The 16,151-nt window shown below is 39.5% G+C and overlaps 2 protein-coding genes across 3 annotated transcripts; both read right to left on the bottom strand.

The window, feature by feature from the left end:
* Positions 1-1,572: 1,572 nt before the first annotated feature.
* Positions 1,573-11,911, bottom strand: asmtl (acetylserotonin O-methyltransferase-like). 2 transcript variants are annotated; one of them, XM_075479209.1, is made up of 15 exons: positions 11,823-11,911; positions 10,945-11,060; positions 10,131-10,262; positions 9,988-10,035; positions 9,838-9,902; positions 9,669-9,733; positions 9,371-9,476; positions 8,718-9,033; positions 8,391-8,627; positions 4,618-4,780; positions 4,282-4,475; positions 4,049-4,181; positions 3,828-3,968; positions 3,582-3,704; positions 1,573-3,062 (listed from the first exon to the last, which is right to left on the bottom strand). In XM_075479209.1, the coding sequence occupies exons 2-15, from the start codon at positions 11,035-11,037 to the stop codon at positions 2,857-2,859; spliced, it is 2,022 nt and encodes a 673-aa protein (XP_075335324.1). In that variant the 5' UTR covers positions 11,038-11,060; positions 11,823-11,911; the 3' UTR covers positions 1,573-2,856. The 2 variants fall into 2 exon arrangements, with proteins under 2 accessions (XP_075335324.1, XP_075335323.1); XM_075479208.1 differs by having other exon boundaries at positions 11,755-11,900.
* Positions 11,912-12,058: 147 nt separating this feature from the next.
* p2ry8 (P2Y receptor family member 8) lies at positions 12,059-15,333 on the bottom strand. The gene is made up of 3 exons (XM_075478647.1): positions 15,266-15,333; positions 13,755-14,074; positions 12,059-13,317 (listed from the first exon to the last, which is right to left on the bottom strand). Exons 2-3 carry the CDS (start codon positions 14,069-14,071, stop codon positions 12,603-12,605), a joined length of 1,032 nt encoding a protein of 343 aa, XP_075334762.1. The 5' UTR covers positions 14,072-14,074; positions 15,266-15,333; the 3' UTR covers positions 12,059-12,602.
* Between the last annotated feature and the right edge of the window lie 818 nt (positions 15,334-16,151).

Consider the following 16,151-nt stretch of genomic DNA (forward strand, 5'->3'; position numbering starts at 1 on the left):
GAAATCAATTAGATGTCGCTAGGAGTCTGAACCCAGACTGACAAGAAAATAGCCATGAATAACACTGACCACCCTTATTATCATTCTAGAAAAATACTTAGAGAGGGATCTAAAATGAAGAGTAATCCACATACACTCTTTATCTATCAAGGAGGCCAGACATATTCCCACATGCCCCAGAGCTATTTGGCTGCCTTTACCATTGCCTCAAAACTGAAATCCAAGAGCTATATCTGTAAGGAATTAAGTGTTGCTGTCATTTGCTTCTACGCATTAAGAGAATATGCTGCCCGCAAATGCATAAAGCACATATCAACTTCTCAAACCTGGCCACATCAACCTTAATTCTGACCGTTTTCTGTTCTTTTTGACATGCAGTTGATCTCGGCAACACACATCAAGCCAAACAGGGATCTCTGTGTGTCTCTCGAGGTTTTTGAGAGAACTGTGTAGGTTTTGGTTGCCATCTTGAGGAGACCGACAGACACGGCAACAATTACAACACTGCATGTCCTTCAACTTCAGCATAAACATTAGGGTTGCATTTCAGTAATATCAAATATTGCTGCTATGATTACTGAGGGTAAAACAACATCATGGACAGAGGAGCTGCCTCAGAGATAAATGTCAGAAGATCATTTATGTGATAATCCTGTTTTAAAATGCCATGATCAAACAGGCCACATAAAGTACTGTATATGCTGTGTTTAAATGGTGAGATAAAGACATTGCCAATCACTGCCAATCTCCCCTTCGTCTCTTACGAAGTCAAAAGTAAAAATTAAGTCAGGTCTGCTGGAGAAACGCAATGCTTCAGTATACTTAGATGACATCTCTCTAAGATGGTACAACTACTACTACTTTAATCATCTATCCCCAGCTGCATGACCATAACATGAGCGTTTAGAAGCCAGATACACCCACTCAAGCCACAGCCATCATGCAGCTGGCCACAACATTAAGAACTTTTAGAATGACAGGCTTACACTAAACTATCCCAGGCAGCTTGGTTTGGAAAACATTATCACACTGTTATGCAAACTACTCACATACAGAATCTTCTCTCTGGTGTCAGTTATATTATTATTATTATTATTTTTTTTAATAAAAACATTTTTTTCCAACGCTAATGCATAGACATTATGATTTAGAATTTGAAAGTATTTCCCGTATTTAACTCAATGGTTGGGAAAAAGATCCCTTACTTAAGTAAAATCATACTAAGATAATAAAGCACAAGGACTTGTATGGTCTTTCGAACTCATGTCTGACCATATTAAATTATTGATACAGAAGCATCAACATCTAAGCAACAGGTTACCATGGTGCAGCGAGTTTCATCTACTTTCTATGTAGCATTCTTATACACCAAATAAATCTGATTGTGAGACGATGAGAGGGTCAAGAATAAGTTTTTTTCCAGTTTTAATCTCACATACTCATGAACACTAATTGACATGTAAACATTTGAAAAACACGGAGGGGAGTTCCACCTGTTTGCTGGAACTTGTGAAATTTGACGCAGACGTCACACAGCTTTTTGTAAGTTTTTTGGAGGCCAAGGAGATAGGAAACCATTGCTGTAATCTTTATTCTTAAAAGTAAATGCAGCTGTGGTATAGATTTCGTGGAGCGCAGGGGATGATGGAGGGAATGGGGATGTCCCATTCACTTTCTGAGACGTCTTTGCAGGATCCTCTCACTTTGCCGAGTAAAGGAAACGATCATTTCAAAGAATTCCCAAAAACATCTGTGTAAAATATTCACGACGGTTACAGAATGCATTAAAGTGGGGTTACAGTTTACGGACAAAACACTTTGCGAGAAAATACATCTCCTCACACACAATAATAGGGTTCTGTATCATCTAATCTATATTCATAGAAATTTGGTTATTTTCATTTCTATCCAGTTGCAGAGAGGAATTTACTAATCATTTTGGCTAATCTTTCTGTGGTGGCTTATGAGCATATGTAGACATTCAAAACTGTGCTTTTAAACCGTCACATTTTACACGCACAACATGACATGTTTCTATTGAACATATTCGTTCCATTTTTGCAGATTACTTCCTACACTTACAGAACCTTTATGGTCCCACAACAATGACATCATTAGATAATCCAGTTTATATAATTACCGTAGATATTAAACTGTTAACCATAAGACTATATCATTTGAATTAACTGCACCTTGACCTAAAGCTAAATCAAATTGCATTAAGCTAATCGCACTGCCATTCAAGTCTCACAATGTTCCAATAACACATGCAGTAATACTGAAAGAGTTCATCGATATCTACATGTACTCAAAATTGTAATGCTCAACTAAATGTTTTTTAAAAATATCTAATGCGACCTATTTAACGTCACTTTTTTTTTTTCCCCCAGTTAATACGTCCTTCATTGGTAAGGTAAATAAAACTGAACAAAAGACCTGGTTAAAAGATTTAAATAAATTCTAAAAAGAAACGCAGCTCAGCAGGCATAATTAAGATGTTAGGATTTTAATTGAGATGTGAAAACATCGGTGAAGGACGTGCTGTTGTAGCCCGTCCATATATTCAGAGGTTCAGATCAGAGTGTTCAGCATAATCTTTACAATGAGCACTGCGCATGGCTATGGCTCAACACAGGAAACTGCTCAAATTAAAACGCTTTTTAGCGATTAACCAAAAAGGTAACACTAAAGCGTCAACATCTTGTATTGGGTCGGCTGTTTTTTTTTTAGAATCACATACAAAAACCATCCCTACTTTATTTAATCTATTAAAGTATTCGTCACCCAAAAACACACAATACAAAGTATATTAACAAGACCTTCGGTGTGGTGTAGTGTAGTTAATGGTGTCATCGCTCATGCTTTGATGCAGAGCATTGCATCCAGGAGGTTGTTTGTGTGTCTGACACGAGCCATGATGAAACCGTGGCTCTTCAAAAGCAGACTGTACTCTGCCGCACTTCTCTGTTTCCCCTCGCTCATGCTGAGGGCCTGCAGCAGCGCACGGCTCGGACCGCTTCGGTCTTCATCTAGAAAGATCTCACTCAGCAGTATTCCACAGCCTGCCGGCATAAAGTCCAAGAAACACACAACTTTTAGGAGCAGTGGGGGTTTAATACCTTCTCATTTCATTGCATTATACTGCTGCAGGCACATAATAAAGCATTGTGCAGGCAGTGAGGCATTTTGGCTTGGTTGTGAACTTGCTTGTTTCTTGCTGTTGTGCTATATCTTTTTAGGCTTTAATCTCAGTAGAACAAAGAAAAATAATCATTTAAGCAGCAATTCTCAGCCAGGACTCAGAGGTTGAAGCGACAAAAGGTCTTTTGAAACCAAACTAAGCATCTACTGATTTTTGGATTAGATTCTAATCTACAAAAAATAATCAGTAAGATCAGGTCCAACAGTTCTTTTATAGAAATACAAAAAAAAAAAAAAAAAAAAAAAATGCTTATCAGCATTCTCACTGCTGTTTCTCAGGAACAGCTTTTTCTAGTTTAATGTCACATTAGATAGTATCCTATTATTTTAGAATTAATTATTCAGTCAAAACGTGAAACACTAAAACAGAAGATTCCCACCTGGTGTACATGCATCTGCAATTTTGCTTAGCAGAGTATGTAGTTTCTCATCAGTTAAATCATGGAGAATTCTCACAAGGATGTACAAGTCCACTTTGGGCAACTCGTCTTTTAAAAAGTCTCCTGTTGATACAGCGAAGAAAAAGCCACACTTTATTCTTACTAAACAGTGAAATGACAATGTGCTATTGAGCATTAACAACGAAAGTGGAAATTTTTTTTAGTGTGGACCCTGCTACAACTGACCTGCTACAAATGTCACCCTGTTGTCTGTCCGTTGTGGATGGAAATATTCACTCAGCTCCACAACAGCTGGCAAGTCAAACACTGTCACTGACAATCCAGAATGAGCTTTAGCAAACTCATAGGCCATGGCACCGGTGCATCCTAAAAACAAAAAAACAAAAACAAAAGGATGAAATTTCTTTTTTAATCAAAAGACACAAGGTAACTATTTGAATTCTTACCTCCGAGGTCACAGGCTGTTTTAAATTTGGAGAGGTCAAAGGCTGTTGCGACAACTGTTGCTGTGACTTTAGCAAAGCTGTGCATGGCGTTCATAAATCTCAGCTTGACTTCTTTACCGTTACTGGCGGCATCCTTTACACAGGGACAAACGAAATAATAAATCTGGTGAATTCTTTGTAAGAAGATCTCACGTCCACTGTATAAATCTGATGCCGAACTTTAAGATAAACACCTGACGCATATCCTTGGACTTCTTGGCCTTTTCACATCGGCTGGTTCCCTCCAGCACAGCACTCTTAGTGTGGGAGAACAGGGGCCACAGTGTGTCGTTACAGTGCAGGATGTATCCATGCAGGGAAAAAGGAGCATCTGAGCGCAACAAACTCGTGGCCAGATCTGTGTTCTCGTACATAGGCCTCGGACATGCTAGTGGTAAAGACAACATAAAACATGTTAAGTGTAAAATATATATATATATATATATATATATATATATATATATACACACATATGAATACCGGTATATATATCATCATGTACTTATCATGAAAGCTGATAGCCGACTAACTTTTCTCTTTGGTCTTCAGCAGTCCCAGGGACACGCAAGCTTCCAGCAGACATTCAGTTCCCTTCACAGAAGCTTTGACCTGCTGAGCCACCTGTACAGCATCCAGCCCAGGCTTGCTGTGCAGCACGTCGAACACACACAATTTCGATGCTGTAAACAGTGCCTGGGAGATTTTGGAAAGGCAGAATTGATGCAGTGATTGCCAAGATCAGCCCCACTTATGTAATTGTGATATGTGATGGTACGCAATGCCGGCAAAGTTCTTAAAAAAAGATTAAAAAAAAAAAAAAAAAAAAAACTGTTCAAAAGGGCTATTCTGGATATTCCAAAACGTTCAACTTTGTAACGTTATGGGAAAGAAAGGCATTCACAATCTTGCCTTGAGATTTCACCAGGAAAATCAATACAATACATTTTTTAAATATAACCAGGCTATGGAATTACACTTTTAGTTTCTCTGGGTGGATTTTCTTTAATAACTGGTTAAGAGGTGAAGAACATAGCTATCAAGGCATCCCTCCTTTGACTTGTGAACTGCCATTTTGAAGCCGAAAGTCAGACATGTGAATGTTATGAAGTCATATTTGAATAGGAGGGCGGAGAGTGAGAGTGAATATCTACTTCTTTGTGGAATTGCTTCAAAAATGACAACCAGTACACCGATAAGAATGAGTGAATGGAATGACGTGAAGATAAATGTATCTTAGACTACACATCTATATCCGTGATATCATTTATATCAAGTCTATGCCTCTCTGGTTGTCTCCGGGTGATCTTGTTTTCCCCCCAAAAAAAGCCTCAAAACATGAAAATCAAGTTACCTGCCGAATCAGCCATGAGTGTAACCAGCCTCTCATCCGACGTATGTTGTGATAGGCTAAGCTCCGGCCCCATCGCAACTCATTTGGATGTAGCTAATAAAATACACCTCTTAAGAAAAGTTTGGGCAATCTTAAGCAAATTTCATAATTTGTTAAATTTTGTCCTTTTTAAAGCAACGGTCTGGAGTTTTTAGCTGATAATGGCTACTCTCTGAAAACAATTGGGCTCATGCAACAACCATTCGTACAAACAGATTTGTTCTTAAGTCGTGCGTACGAGGGATTCAAGAGAATTTGCGCATTCACCAATTTTTTTGTATTTTATGTTTTCTTTCAGGTACGAACAGAATTTACGAGTGATCCAGGCCTGTCGTAGGAGTTTCGTAAAATAGTCCGCTGTTATTCTAATCAAGTTTGCTTGACTAATGGATTGTAAATAAATAAATAAATATTGGATGGATTGGATGGTATTGTAAATAAATAAATAAATAATATATATGTGTGTGTGTGTGTATATATATATATATATATATATACACATACACACATTATATACAAATATATACAATATATATATATATATAAATAAATCTATACATTATACCCCATAATGATGCTGACATTATTCTGTTTGACTTAAATTATGCACTAATTGAAGGTTAATTTGACTCTGTATATAACAAGGTCAATGGGAAGCGTAACCAGCGGCTGACTTGCTACTTTTGGATGCCACAGGCTCTTGGAAGAGACCGTGTAGATATCCTTGCGGAGACAGACGAATGGCTGACATCGCGATTTAGATTGCCGAGGACTGTGCTGCTACAAATATGCAGCTTGCTAGAGCTGCAACTCCAGAGAGAAACGCCGACCAAACCCAATTCCAACACAGGTCATCACCACCCTTGGATTTTTGGCCACGGGAACCTTTCAGAGTGAGATTGGGGTCGTGCACTCCCCTTGGTCATCAAAACTGTCATCAGTTTATCACCTATGATACATCAAATTCCCATACACCGCTGTCCAACAAGTACAAATTAAGAAGGACTTTCATGCCGTGGCTGGACTGCCAAACATAATCGGAGCAATAAACTGCACACATATACGCATCAAAGCACCCGTGCTGTTGTGGAGCGCACTAGTGAGCTGAAGGCAAGGTGGGTGCGTCTCGATACAGTGGGGGGGCAAACTGCTCTATAGCCCAGAGAAGGCATGCTGCGTTTCGCACAATATTGCCATGAACGAGGGTCTCCCACTACCTGAACCAGCCCAGGCAGACCAGAAGGTGTGGTGCCAGAAGACCCCCCCCTAATGGACCGCCCCATCACAGTGCCATCATGATGAGGCAACAACTGATTGAACGGCTTTAGTTGCAGTCATCGAGCGCCTGGCCATGGAGAGACGGTTTAAAAAAAAATAATAATTTAAGCTATTTTCAAACCATTTCTTCTTTATTTCGGTGACATTACGAACAACAGGTGACACGGAATTAACAGCACTCATAATAACTTCCAATTTCTTCGCTTTAGCTGGTCTCGTAATTCCACTGCTGACACCGCTAAAAATGACAGATTTTCCTTTTTGGATCTCTGAAAACAGAACTTCAATCTCAGAGCCCATAAAGTTGTTCTTTTTGCGCCTTAATGCTATTCTCATGACTCCACACTCAACACTTCCTGGCACAGGAGAGATGAAGAGTAGCCTTATATGGTATTATTTTGGGCGTGGAGTATGCAAATTTACTATCCTCGTGCACGTTCACTTAAATACGCACGGGTGGCATTCATCATTTACGCAGGTCGTTTACACACTTTTTCTGAAGTTAAGAGCGTTTGTTGAATCTGACGTGGCGTGTTGGTACGAGACCTTCTTACGAAAAAAGTAAGAGAAATTTAGAATAAAAATACGAAAATGTTCTTGCTTGTTCTCACCCAATGTCTTTCAGAAATGCCAGGTAAGGGGAACTAAACTACATCTGACAGACCAATTAAGCTTTCGCTGTATGCTGTGTGTGGGCGGGGCAGAAAGGCTGGAGGTTGGAGAGTTTAAAGGCATGGTTGGTAATCCTGGAGAGCTAGCAAGATTTGAAAGTGGCACCTCCTTTAACAAATAATTACCTGTCCAACAGAAAGAGAGCAACCTCTGCATCGCTTTGCAGGCCCTTCAGATCCCTCAGTTGTCTCCACCACTGCAGCTGCCACAGAGGTCTGATTATTTTCGGCCCTTTTTCTAAATACATCGTGTATAGATTACTCTCAGGATAGACGGACCATTTCACCCAGCATTACAAAATGTGTTTCTGAACAGGATTACCAACCATGCCTTTAACTCACACGGGAGTATTGGAGCAGCATCGTACTTGAGCAGGCCAGGTCTAAGAGGAAAACTTACAAGAAAAACTTAATACAACCGTTCATCATGAGATCAATGTCTTCAGTGAGCAAAGAAACATCTAGGATAACCCAGAGACACTTTAAGGAGCGGGATGATTTTAAAATTTCCATGTTGATAATGAGCAAAGGTCAATTTGGGTTGAAAAAGAGGGGTAGCATGAAAAGAACAACTGGATGGTGTTGTGTTTAAGTAAAGGAACCCTTCACAGGCAGAGTAAAAGAAATAAAATTCCAATGCTAAATTGCCATAGAAGTGGTTTTTAACTTTTCTTCACTTTGAAAATATGAACTAAGGCACAGACATTTTTATTCTAATTTTCTCTTCTCTGTGCTGGGGTTTTGTGGTCACTTTGAGGTCTCTTCAGCAACAAGCAGAGACAACATCAAGCACTGCAACTGAAAAGGAAATTGTACAGGGCACAGCCCACAGCCGCAACGTGGCTTTACACTATTTTTCTCGTATAAATGAAACAAGGAAAATTTTATGGGTTAATTAGTTCTCATTGTACCGAAGTCCACTGCTCTGATCACTGCAAAAGGTCATCACAGAATCACCAATTACCTTTGAGGCTTTGAATCCATCCAACAGTTCACAGATTCGCTCCAAATTTTCTTTTTTAGGCTCACTGTCTTCCGGCACGGTCACATTGAGCTTAGTCCCGTGTCCTCCACTTCTTCTTGGTGAAGACATATTTTGCAAGTCGTGGAGCCTGGCTTCTCTGTCACCATGTTTAGACAAGCTGTTGACCAACATCCGGGAGCTTTCACTCGCCTCACTTTTAATGCTGTTCCTTTTCACCTATGAAAAACAGACGTTGTTTGGCATATTACAAATAAAATAGAGAGAGACAAAAGGAAAGTTTTTGTTTGTATAGAGTGACAGACCAACCTTATGGGCTGGACTGGCAGAAGGGCTGTTGGATCTGGGAGTGGAAGAGGAGCTGCGTCTAGCTTCACAGTTGTAGCTGGACTGTGTGCTCGGTGGCTGCTGAGCGGGTACTGAGGTGTCAAGAGTGCCGTTTTGGATCATATAAACAGAATTACTTTTACTCTCATCAGAAACCAAGGAACTGTGATTGTAAATGACGTCAAGCTGTTTGCAGAAGTGGTTGAGGGGGAAACCCACAACATTGAGAAAGTCTCCATGGACGTACTCCACCAACATGCCACCGAGAGCTTGAATGCCGTAGCCGCCTGCCTTGTCCCTGCCGCGCAAAGAAACAGAAAGATTTCCCCTTCAACAATTATACAGCAACACATGGACTCACAGAGTAGAACATGTAATGACGGAGACATTACTCAAATTCACTATCACTGATCCGAGTCCAAATTTGGGTTTTGTGCTCACACAATCTGTGCCAAATCCCACAAGGCAAACACAGCCAGAACAAACCTCCAACATCAAAGTCCAGAAGGCAACGGGTTCATGAAGCTTACAATCAGTTTAATGCCCTTCGTTGATCGACAACTTGAAGTCACAACGCAAAGAGCGATCGATGGCTATTAAATACTGAACGTGAAAGTTCAAATTTTCTCACTTACATGGGTTCACCGCTGTTGATGTACTCCCAAAGCATATCCTCCGAGAGGTCAGCAAACTTTACCTTTGTTTCTTCATAGAAATCTATCAATTGGTAATCAACCTCATCTGGGGGAAGAGGGTCAGGGTCATTATACACGTTTAAAAAATGTCTATAAAAATCATACTTTACTGGGCACTTTCCTTTCAAATACTCTTGCGGGACATTTAAAGAAAAAAAAAAAAAAAAAACCTGAACAACTTTTCTTCAGCAAACCAAAACAGAAAGTGAACTCTGACTGTTATGGAGCTGTGACTTACTTTCTTTCTCATGGCAGAGGATAATAGCGACGCCAGTAAAGACACTGTGTTCTTTACCACTTAGCCTGGAAGAGAAAAATAAAGATAGTAGCGGGGAAAAACCATCAACACAATCTTGTAAATCTTCGGATTCCGATGTTAATTCTGTAACCAAGCACATTACACTGACCTCGACAGCATCTTGTACGCATCTTGCTTGTCCACGGGCTTCTCCAGAATCATGCCATCTACAGCCTATGCAAATGAAAAACAACGGGCAGAGTCAATGAAAGTAAAGGTACATAAAAAACTTCTGCAAAGCTTTCATTACATTGCTTACCACAATCGTGTCTGCCCCGATTACCATGTTTGGAGTCTTCAGGTGTTTCTAAAGCAAATTAAGGCACAATATTTTAATTTATGTCATTCAACCCCATAGGTTTTTGCAAAGCAACAAAAAGAAACGAAAATCTCTGAACTCACAAATGGCATCCTCCGGGCCACCTCCAGGGCCTTCTGCTTGGCTGTCTCAACGGCATACTCGTGAGGTTCTTTAAAAAGTCCCTTATCAAGGGTTTCTTTAAACCAAGATGGTACGACCTCAAAACGCAAACCCTGACATGTGGGAGAGCGTAAAGGAAAAGCAGAAAATTGTTATTGGATAAACCAAAGCATGAACAATTACCAATTATACAATGAGCAACCAGTCCCACAGATGCTAAGATATAAAATAAACATATATATATATTTAAAAAGATATATAAAAAAAAAAATTGGATGTTCTCGTTTGGTGTGAACATACGGACTGCACCTTCAAGAAGTTCAAACATTCTTTGACACCATGTGCTAAAAGACACGTGAACTCCACAAATCAGTTATCGGCACTGTGTCTGCATTTCTGGATTTTGACAGGGAATTTTCTGAATGTCTGTTTATTACTTTATCTAATTATCTATTACATTCTATCCCAATCCCCGTGCTGGGTTTATAACCCGAAGTTAATCACGTTGCAGCTGTTGAAAGTGCAATCATCCTCAACACTAAATGAACGAAGACGTTCCTTTCATAAAGTGAAGCCTGATAACCATTTATGCATTAAAAAAAAAGAAGACTAGCAACAACTAGTACCATATGTGCACTTATACACGCAGCCCTGACACAGAGCATAGTCATGGGAAAGGATGATGTTGCAGTCCAATTCACTTTAACAATATTGTGAGTTTCCAATGCGACAGTATGTGCAAAGTTTGTACTAAATCTACTGTACATTCTATGAGCTTAATCAGAAAACAATTACCGCATTGCGGAGTATCTCCAGCCTCCTTGGAGAAGCACTAGCCAGCACAACCAGTTTACCAGCCAGCTTGGAAATCACTGGGTTCAGCACCATGGTGGGCTTCTTGTCCAACTGGCCTGCAGGTGAGCAGAGTTAAACATTACAAAGCTGTCTGGCATATGTTAAGAAGAATTGGTTCTTAATGATTTTCTTGGTTAAACAAAAGTGCAAAACAGAGGTCGAGCCCATATCACTCTGAAACTGGTCAGCTCATCGATCATTATGACATCAAAAATATGTTCTATCACTTCATCAGTTAAAGTAATTTACCAAAGAATATAAAAACATTCCCTAAATCCAGCTTCTCTAATGCAAAGATGAGTTGCTTTTTGGACTTGTTTTGTACAAATCAATCAGTTTAACTGACAATGTGTCACTTTGGACTCTTGGATTTTTTTCCCCCCTATACCACCATTAATCATTACTTGCAGCCCTGGGTCTACAGTTCTAATGCAAACATTATACATTCAAAGTAGACAATGAACTGCCAAAAGTACGGTAGAGACTTTTCCACTCATTGTATTTTAAATTACAAGTAAACTAATGAGGAACTGAAGAAAACAGAGTTTCACATTTTGTGCCACTGAAAGCTGCCAAAGTTAACCGCTTAACGTAAAGCATTACATTTCATAAGCATAAGGTATAACCCTGTAAAATTCTACATCACAAATCGCTAGCAGCACCAACTCGTATCAGCTAACTTAACAGCAATGAGTTATTAGAACTGTACGTGAGCAACAATTTATTGCAACGTTTGGGTTGTCAGCTTACGTCAAAGAGGTCTCGGTTTAGTAAACAAGAGTCCGTTGAAAAGAGATGAATATTTCTTCCAAAAGTACCTGACAATCAGTTGCTGTATCTCTTACATGCCCAGGTAGGGAAGCACTGACAGTGCTAGCAGTACGACGAACCGAATACGAACTGCTTGACGGCGCATACGTGATGACGTTGCATACAGGAGGCGGATCCAATTGGAGAGGCTGTTGCTGCTACTACTGCCATTACTACAACAACTTACAACAACAGCAATATTGATAATAATGATCATGATAACAAAGAAGGATTGCAATGAAAAAAATATTAAACTGAAAAAAGATATTCAGGAGCTTTAATTGGTATAAAAAGATGACATAGTTAACTCCATACATTCATGGATAATCACAGAACAGAGACATTTTTACTGACATCCATGTACACAGAGATTATGATAATACTTGCTAAAACGGAAACCAAGGAATATGCTTGAGTGGGCAAATCAGTCTAACATAACATACTTTTATTCACATTCATTTACAATTGTGCATGCTACATATTTCGGAAAAGAACTGTGTGGTATGTGGAAGACATTAAAATATACAGGAGAAAAAGCGGTTTCTTGCTCTTTAGAACTATAAGAGCAAATGCTTGATATAATATAAACGTAACTGTCACACAGAGCTGTTTTCCATCTTCCATGTTTTCTGTGGCTCATATGCATGATTTTGAAATCTGAAACAAAGATTTTTATCGTAGCTTAACACACTATCTCCCTCTCACATACTTCCTTTCTGAAGTCTTTTTTTCTCTTCAACCCTGCCGCAGTGGTTATAGCATAACGATATCTCACTGCGTGCCCTCCCTTAAGCTTCAACAGCTAAATGTCCACTGTACAAAGTCTCTTTATTCTCCATTTTCACTGAGTCTGCACTACTCAGACTGTGCAGATTCATAATCACTCTCAACTTCTGTCTGAAATCCTTTGAAGCGAAGTAGTAAATGAATGGATCTAGACAGCTATTCAGGCAGCTGAAACAGAGGGACAGTTTGTAGGCCATGTACAGAGACTTGTCATAGAAGAGTCGCAACACGGTGTGAGCCAACAAGAGGATGTTGTTGGGAGCAAAGCAGAGCACAAACACCAGGAGAACAACAATGGCCAGACGTATCGCCCTCTTTTTCTGGGCTGTCTTGGAATCTTTGGTCAGCTTGTGTATGACACTGAAATAGCAGAATGTTGTAACACAGAAGGGGAAGAGGAAGAGGATGAACACCATGCTCATAAGGAAGAATGCCCAGGCTGAAATGGACGGGAGCATGGATTTCTTCAGCACGTCAAAGCATGTGGTAATTCCGAGTTCAGGAACGTCAAAGGTCAGGTCTGTGGTCATGAGAGGGTACAGAACGCTCAGAACCAAAGCCCACATCAGGAAGCAGCTGAAGACAGCGATGGACTTGCTCTGACGGTATTGTCTGAAGAACATGGGCCTGACAATGCCGAGGTAGCGGTCAATACCGATGGCCATCATTGTCAGGATGGAACAATACATGTTGGTGTAGAAAACCAGGGTCAGGAAACTGTTTGTGGATACACACAAGGAAAACAGTATAAAGAAACAGCTTGACATTTTTGGAAGCTGTATTCAGAGGTCAGTCAGCTTTGCATGAAGACTGTAAATAGAGCAAACATCTATCCTGGCTCCATCCAAAGCCACTGATTAATCATAAAGCTGTGATTTAATAGAGGCATAAGTGCCAAACAATATCTGTTTCAGTGGTAATAAATCACAAAAGTCTTGTTGCCTTTTTAAGGTTGCCAGGCAAACAGTGATACTGACAAGTTGCCAAAATCACTGGTCAAAAAATAGTCCAGTGTGTGCATATGGGTGTCACTTATTTCTTATCTTGTTGTCCCATTTACGTTCAAATTTTTTTACAGATTAGACAAAAATGATATGACAAGTTTAAAGCGACTTTCATCTACAATGGGTATTTTGTTAATGTTGGAGGAATACCTGCACATATTCGATCCAAGATTCCAATTGTATCCCTGGAGCTGGTAGGAAATCTGAAAGGGCAGGGCAGTGCCAAGAGCCAAGTCAGTGAGGGTGAGATTAATCATGAATATGATGGAGGGAGTCTTTGGAGAAGTACGGAAGACGAGGAGCCACATGGACAGGCCATTTCCTGCCAGGTTAATGGCGGTGACAAATATGTAGATGACCGAGATGGTGATGCTGGCATTCACATTCTGAAACATAGATAGCGTGGCATTGTCCAGCTGGCTGCTGTTGAAGTTGCCCGTCATGATTGGATGGAAATTGCCTCTCATCACCTGTGTGCCAGAGTTTTATGAAAGTTTGTGAGACCGGAGGAAAACAGTTGTAGTTTTGTACAACATATTACCAACATACAAGCAGAAAAACATTTGGCATCAGAAGCCACACAAAAAAGATCTTGTCTGTAGTGCTGCATGCATTATGTGCCTGTGATTTCAAGGTGTGAAATATGATATGATTCCATCTGAAGACTCTTTTGCTCTGTTATTGTTTGTGTATGAGCAAGAACCGCAAGCCTTGGAGGAAGTTCTCACACAGGAAAAAAGACATGCTTGAGTTGTGGTAAAGAGGGCCAACTGTCACAAAAGGGGCCTATTGTTGTTAAAACATCAAGTAGAATCACGCCTGCTAGTGTTAATCTTCTAAAAACCTTTAACCTTTAAATTTGCTCTTGAGAGGTAAAACATGAGCAAATTTAAAATTAAAGGCAATGCCATAAAAAAAGATGTCGTTGAAAGGGCGTTAGCACAGGTTGAGTATAAACACTTTCTCTCCTATCCGGTGAGCACCAGATCTGGTGTTAGTGGGAGTAACCAGAAGCCACCTCTAAAGCAGAAATGGATCCTCGAGTAATTGCAATGTATGTAACTGAATGTAGCCGAAATTCAACGATGACTAAATAGTCACAGAAAATGTTACTTTGATAGCATATTAAAGAAAAAGAAAATCAATTAAAAACATTAAATAAATTATCTTAGTTTTTTTTTCCACTTTCCCTTCTTTTCCCCAATTATTTATTGTTTAACTGCAGCAGTAACAGTTTACCATATATTCTCAGGCTACAATATTCTAACATTTATATTTTCACAAAATTGCGTATACTTAGTCGCCTTGAATTTAAGTAATCTGTTTGGTTCAAATTGCCACTGTGCCCTGTTCTGGGTTTTTGTGTTGAGATAATTTCCAAAAACGCAGTTTCTGGTCACAATTTCCCTTGTCCTTTAATTTGTTACGTTAAGGCACTTGGTACAAGTAACAACAAAAAAAAAGTAGGTAAAAGTAAATATAAATGAAAGAAATTTGTAAAACTAAAATAAAGATATTAGATTAGAAAATAAATTTTTAAGCAACTGACTTGTGGTTCCATTTAGGTTCCATTAAGGCAACATTGATACTGCTAATCAGAGTTAATCATCATAAATTGAAAAAAACAAAACAAAAAAAGTAATAGCCACTTGAGAACGTACCTTTGTGAACACAGAGGCAGACAAGGCAGATGGGCATCTGAGTTACGGCTGCTAATGGGGTCACAGATATTGTGACTGAGGAAGGCTGCTAAGGAAATGGGGTTTGAACATGCCACAGTGGCAGTGAGAGGAAATGCACCATGTGACAACCTTCGTTCTACCAACTGTAATAACGGCCACATGTTAGATTCAGTCTTGGAAAGGAGAAACCACCATTTCTAAGACTTCCCGCATTGCCAACACGTGGATGATGATCAATCACATTTACTCATCTGGGGCTGTCTTGCTTCTCCTCAAACAGCAAATTTCTACAGTCTTCAAACTATACTGTACCAAAAAAAGAAAAATAATTTAATGTTAGCTGGAAAAAAGAACTTATAGTTTACCAGAATGGAAGCTAAAAAAATAAAAGGTGCACATGTGTACTGTCGGGAAATTCCACTATATTGTGGTTTTACTTTCAATTTAACTTGTTAACAGCTGCATCACTGATGTGATTCACAAGAAATATATAACAAATTAATACCTGTGACGTGTATGCGAATGTAACAACATACAGGCTGATGCTATGAGAGATATACCCAGTATTCCCTAAACGGCAAAGACTCAAATATTCTTTCACATGCACATATGGATTTCACGGTGCTGTATGAGCGTGATCATGAAAAGTGAAGTGAGAGTGTGAGATTTCAGCTTGTTCACGAGATTCGCGTAATGTGTGTGCTCATACGATGCTGGTTTCCTGTTGATCACAATAGTTCTGTGTAACAGCCTCTGGCTGCCAGTCTTTCCACATTATTCCGAACAAAAGCTTTAATCAACCACTGAAAAATATCCACCGTCATCATAAAATGTCTACACAAAAATACCGCCTTCCCACAAAATT

Source organism: Odontesthes bonariensis, chromosome 12, assembly GCF_027942865.1.
Source record: "Odontesthes bonariensis isolate fOdoBon6 chromosome 12, fOdoBon6.hap1, whole genome shotgun sequence".
NCBI lineage: Eukaryota > Metazoa > Chordata > Actinopteri > Atheriniformes > Atherinopsidae > Odontesthes > Odontesthes bonariensis.

Coding starts and splice junctions, on each gene's coding strand:
- asmtl (XM_075479209.1), bottom strand. CDS start 11,037: ATGGTGCTGAACCCAGTGATTTCCAAGCTGGCTGGTAAACTGGTTGTG. Junction 9,734..9,837: donor GCGTACAAGATGCTGTCGAG/GTCAGTGTAATG, acceptor TTTCTCTTCCAG/GCTAAGTGGTAAAGAACACA. Junction 4,781..8,390: donor ATGGATTCAAAGCCTCAAAG/GTAATTGGTGAT, acceptor AAAATCTCCCAG/GCACTGTTTACAGCATCGAA.
- p2ry8 (XM_075478647.1), bottom strand. CDS start 14,071: ATGAGAGGCAATTTCCATCCAATCATGACGGGCAACTTCAACAGCAGC. Junction 13,318..13,754: donor CTTGGATCGAATATGTGCAG/GTATTCCTCCAA, acceptor ATCCACAAACAG/TTTCCTGACCCTGGTTTTCT.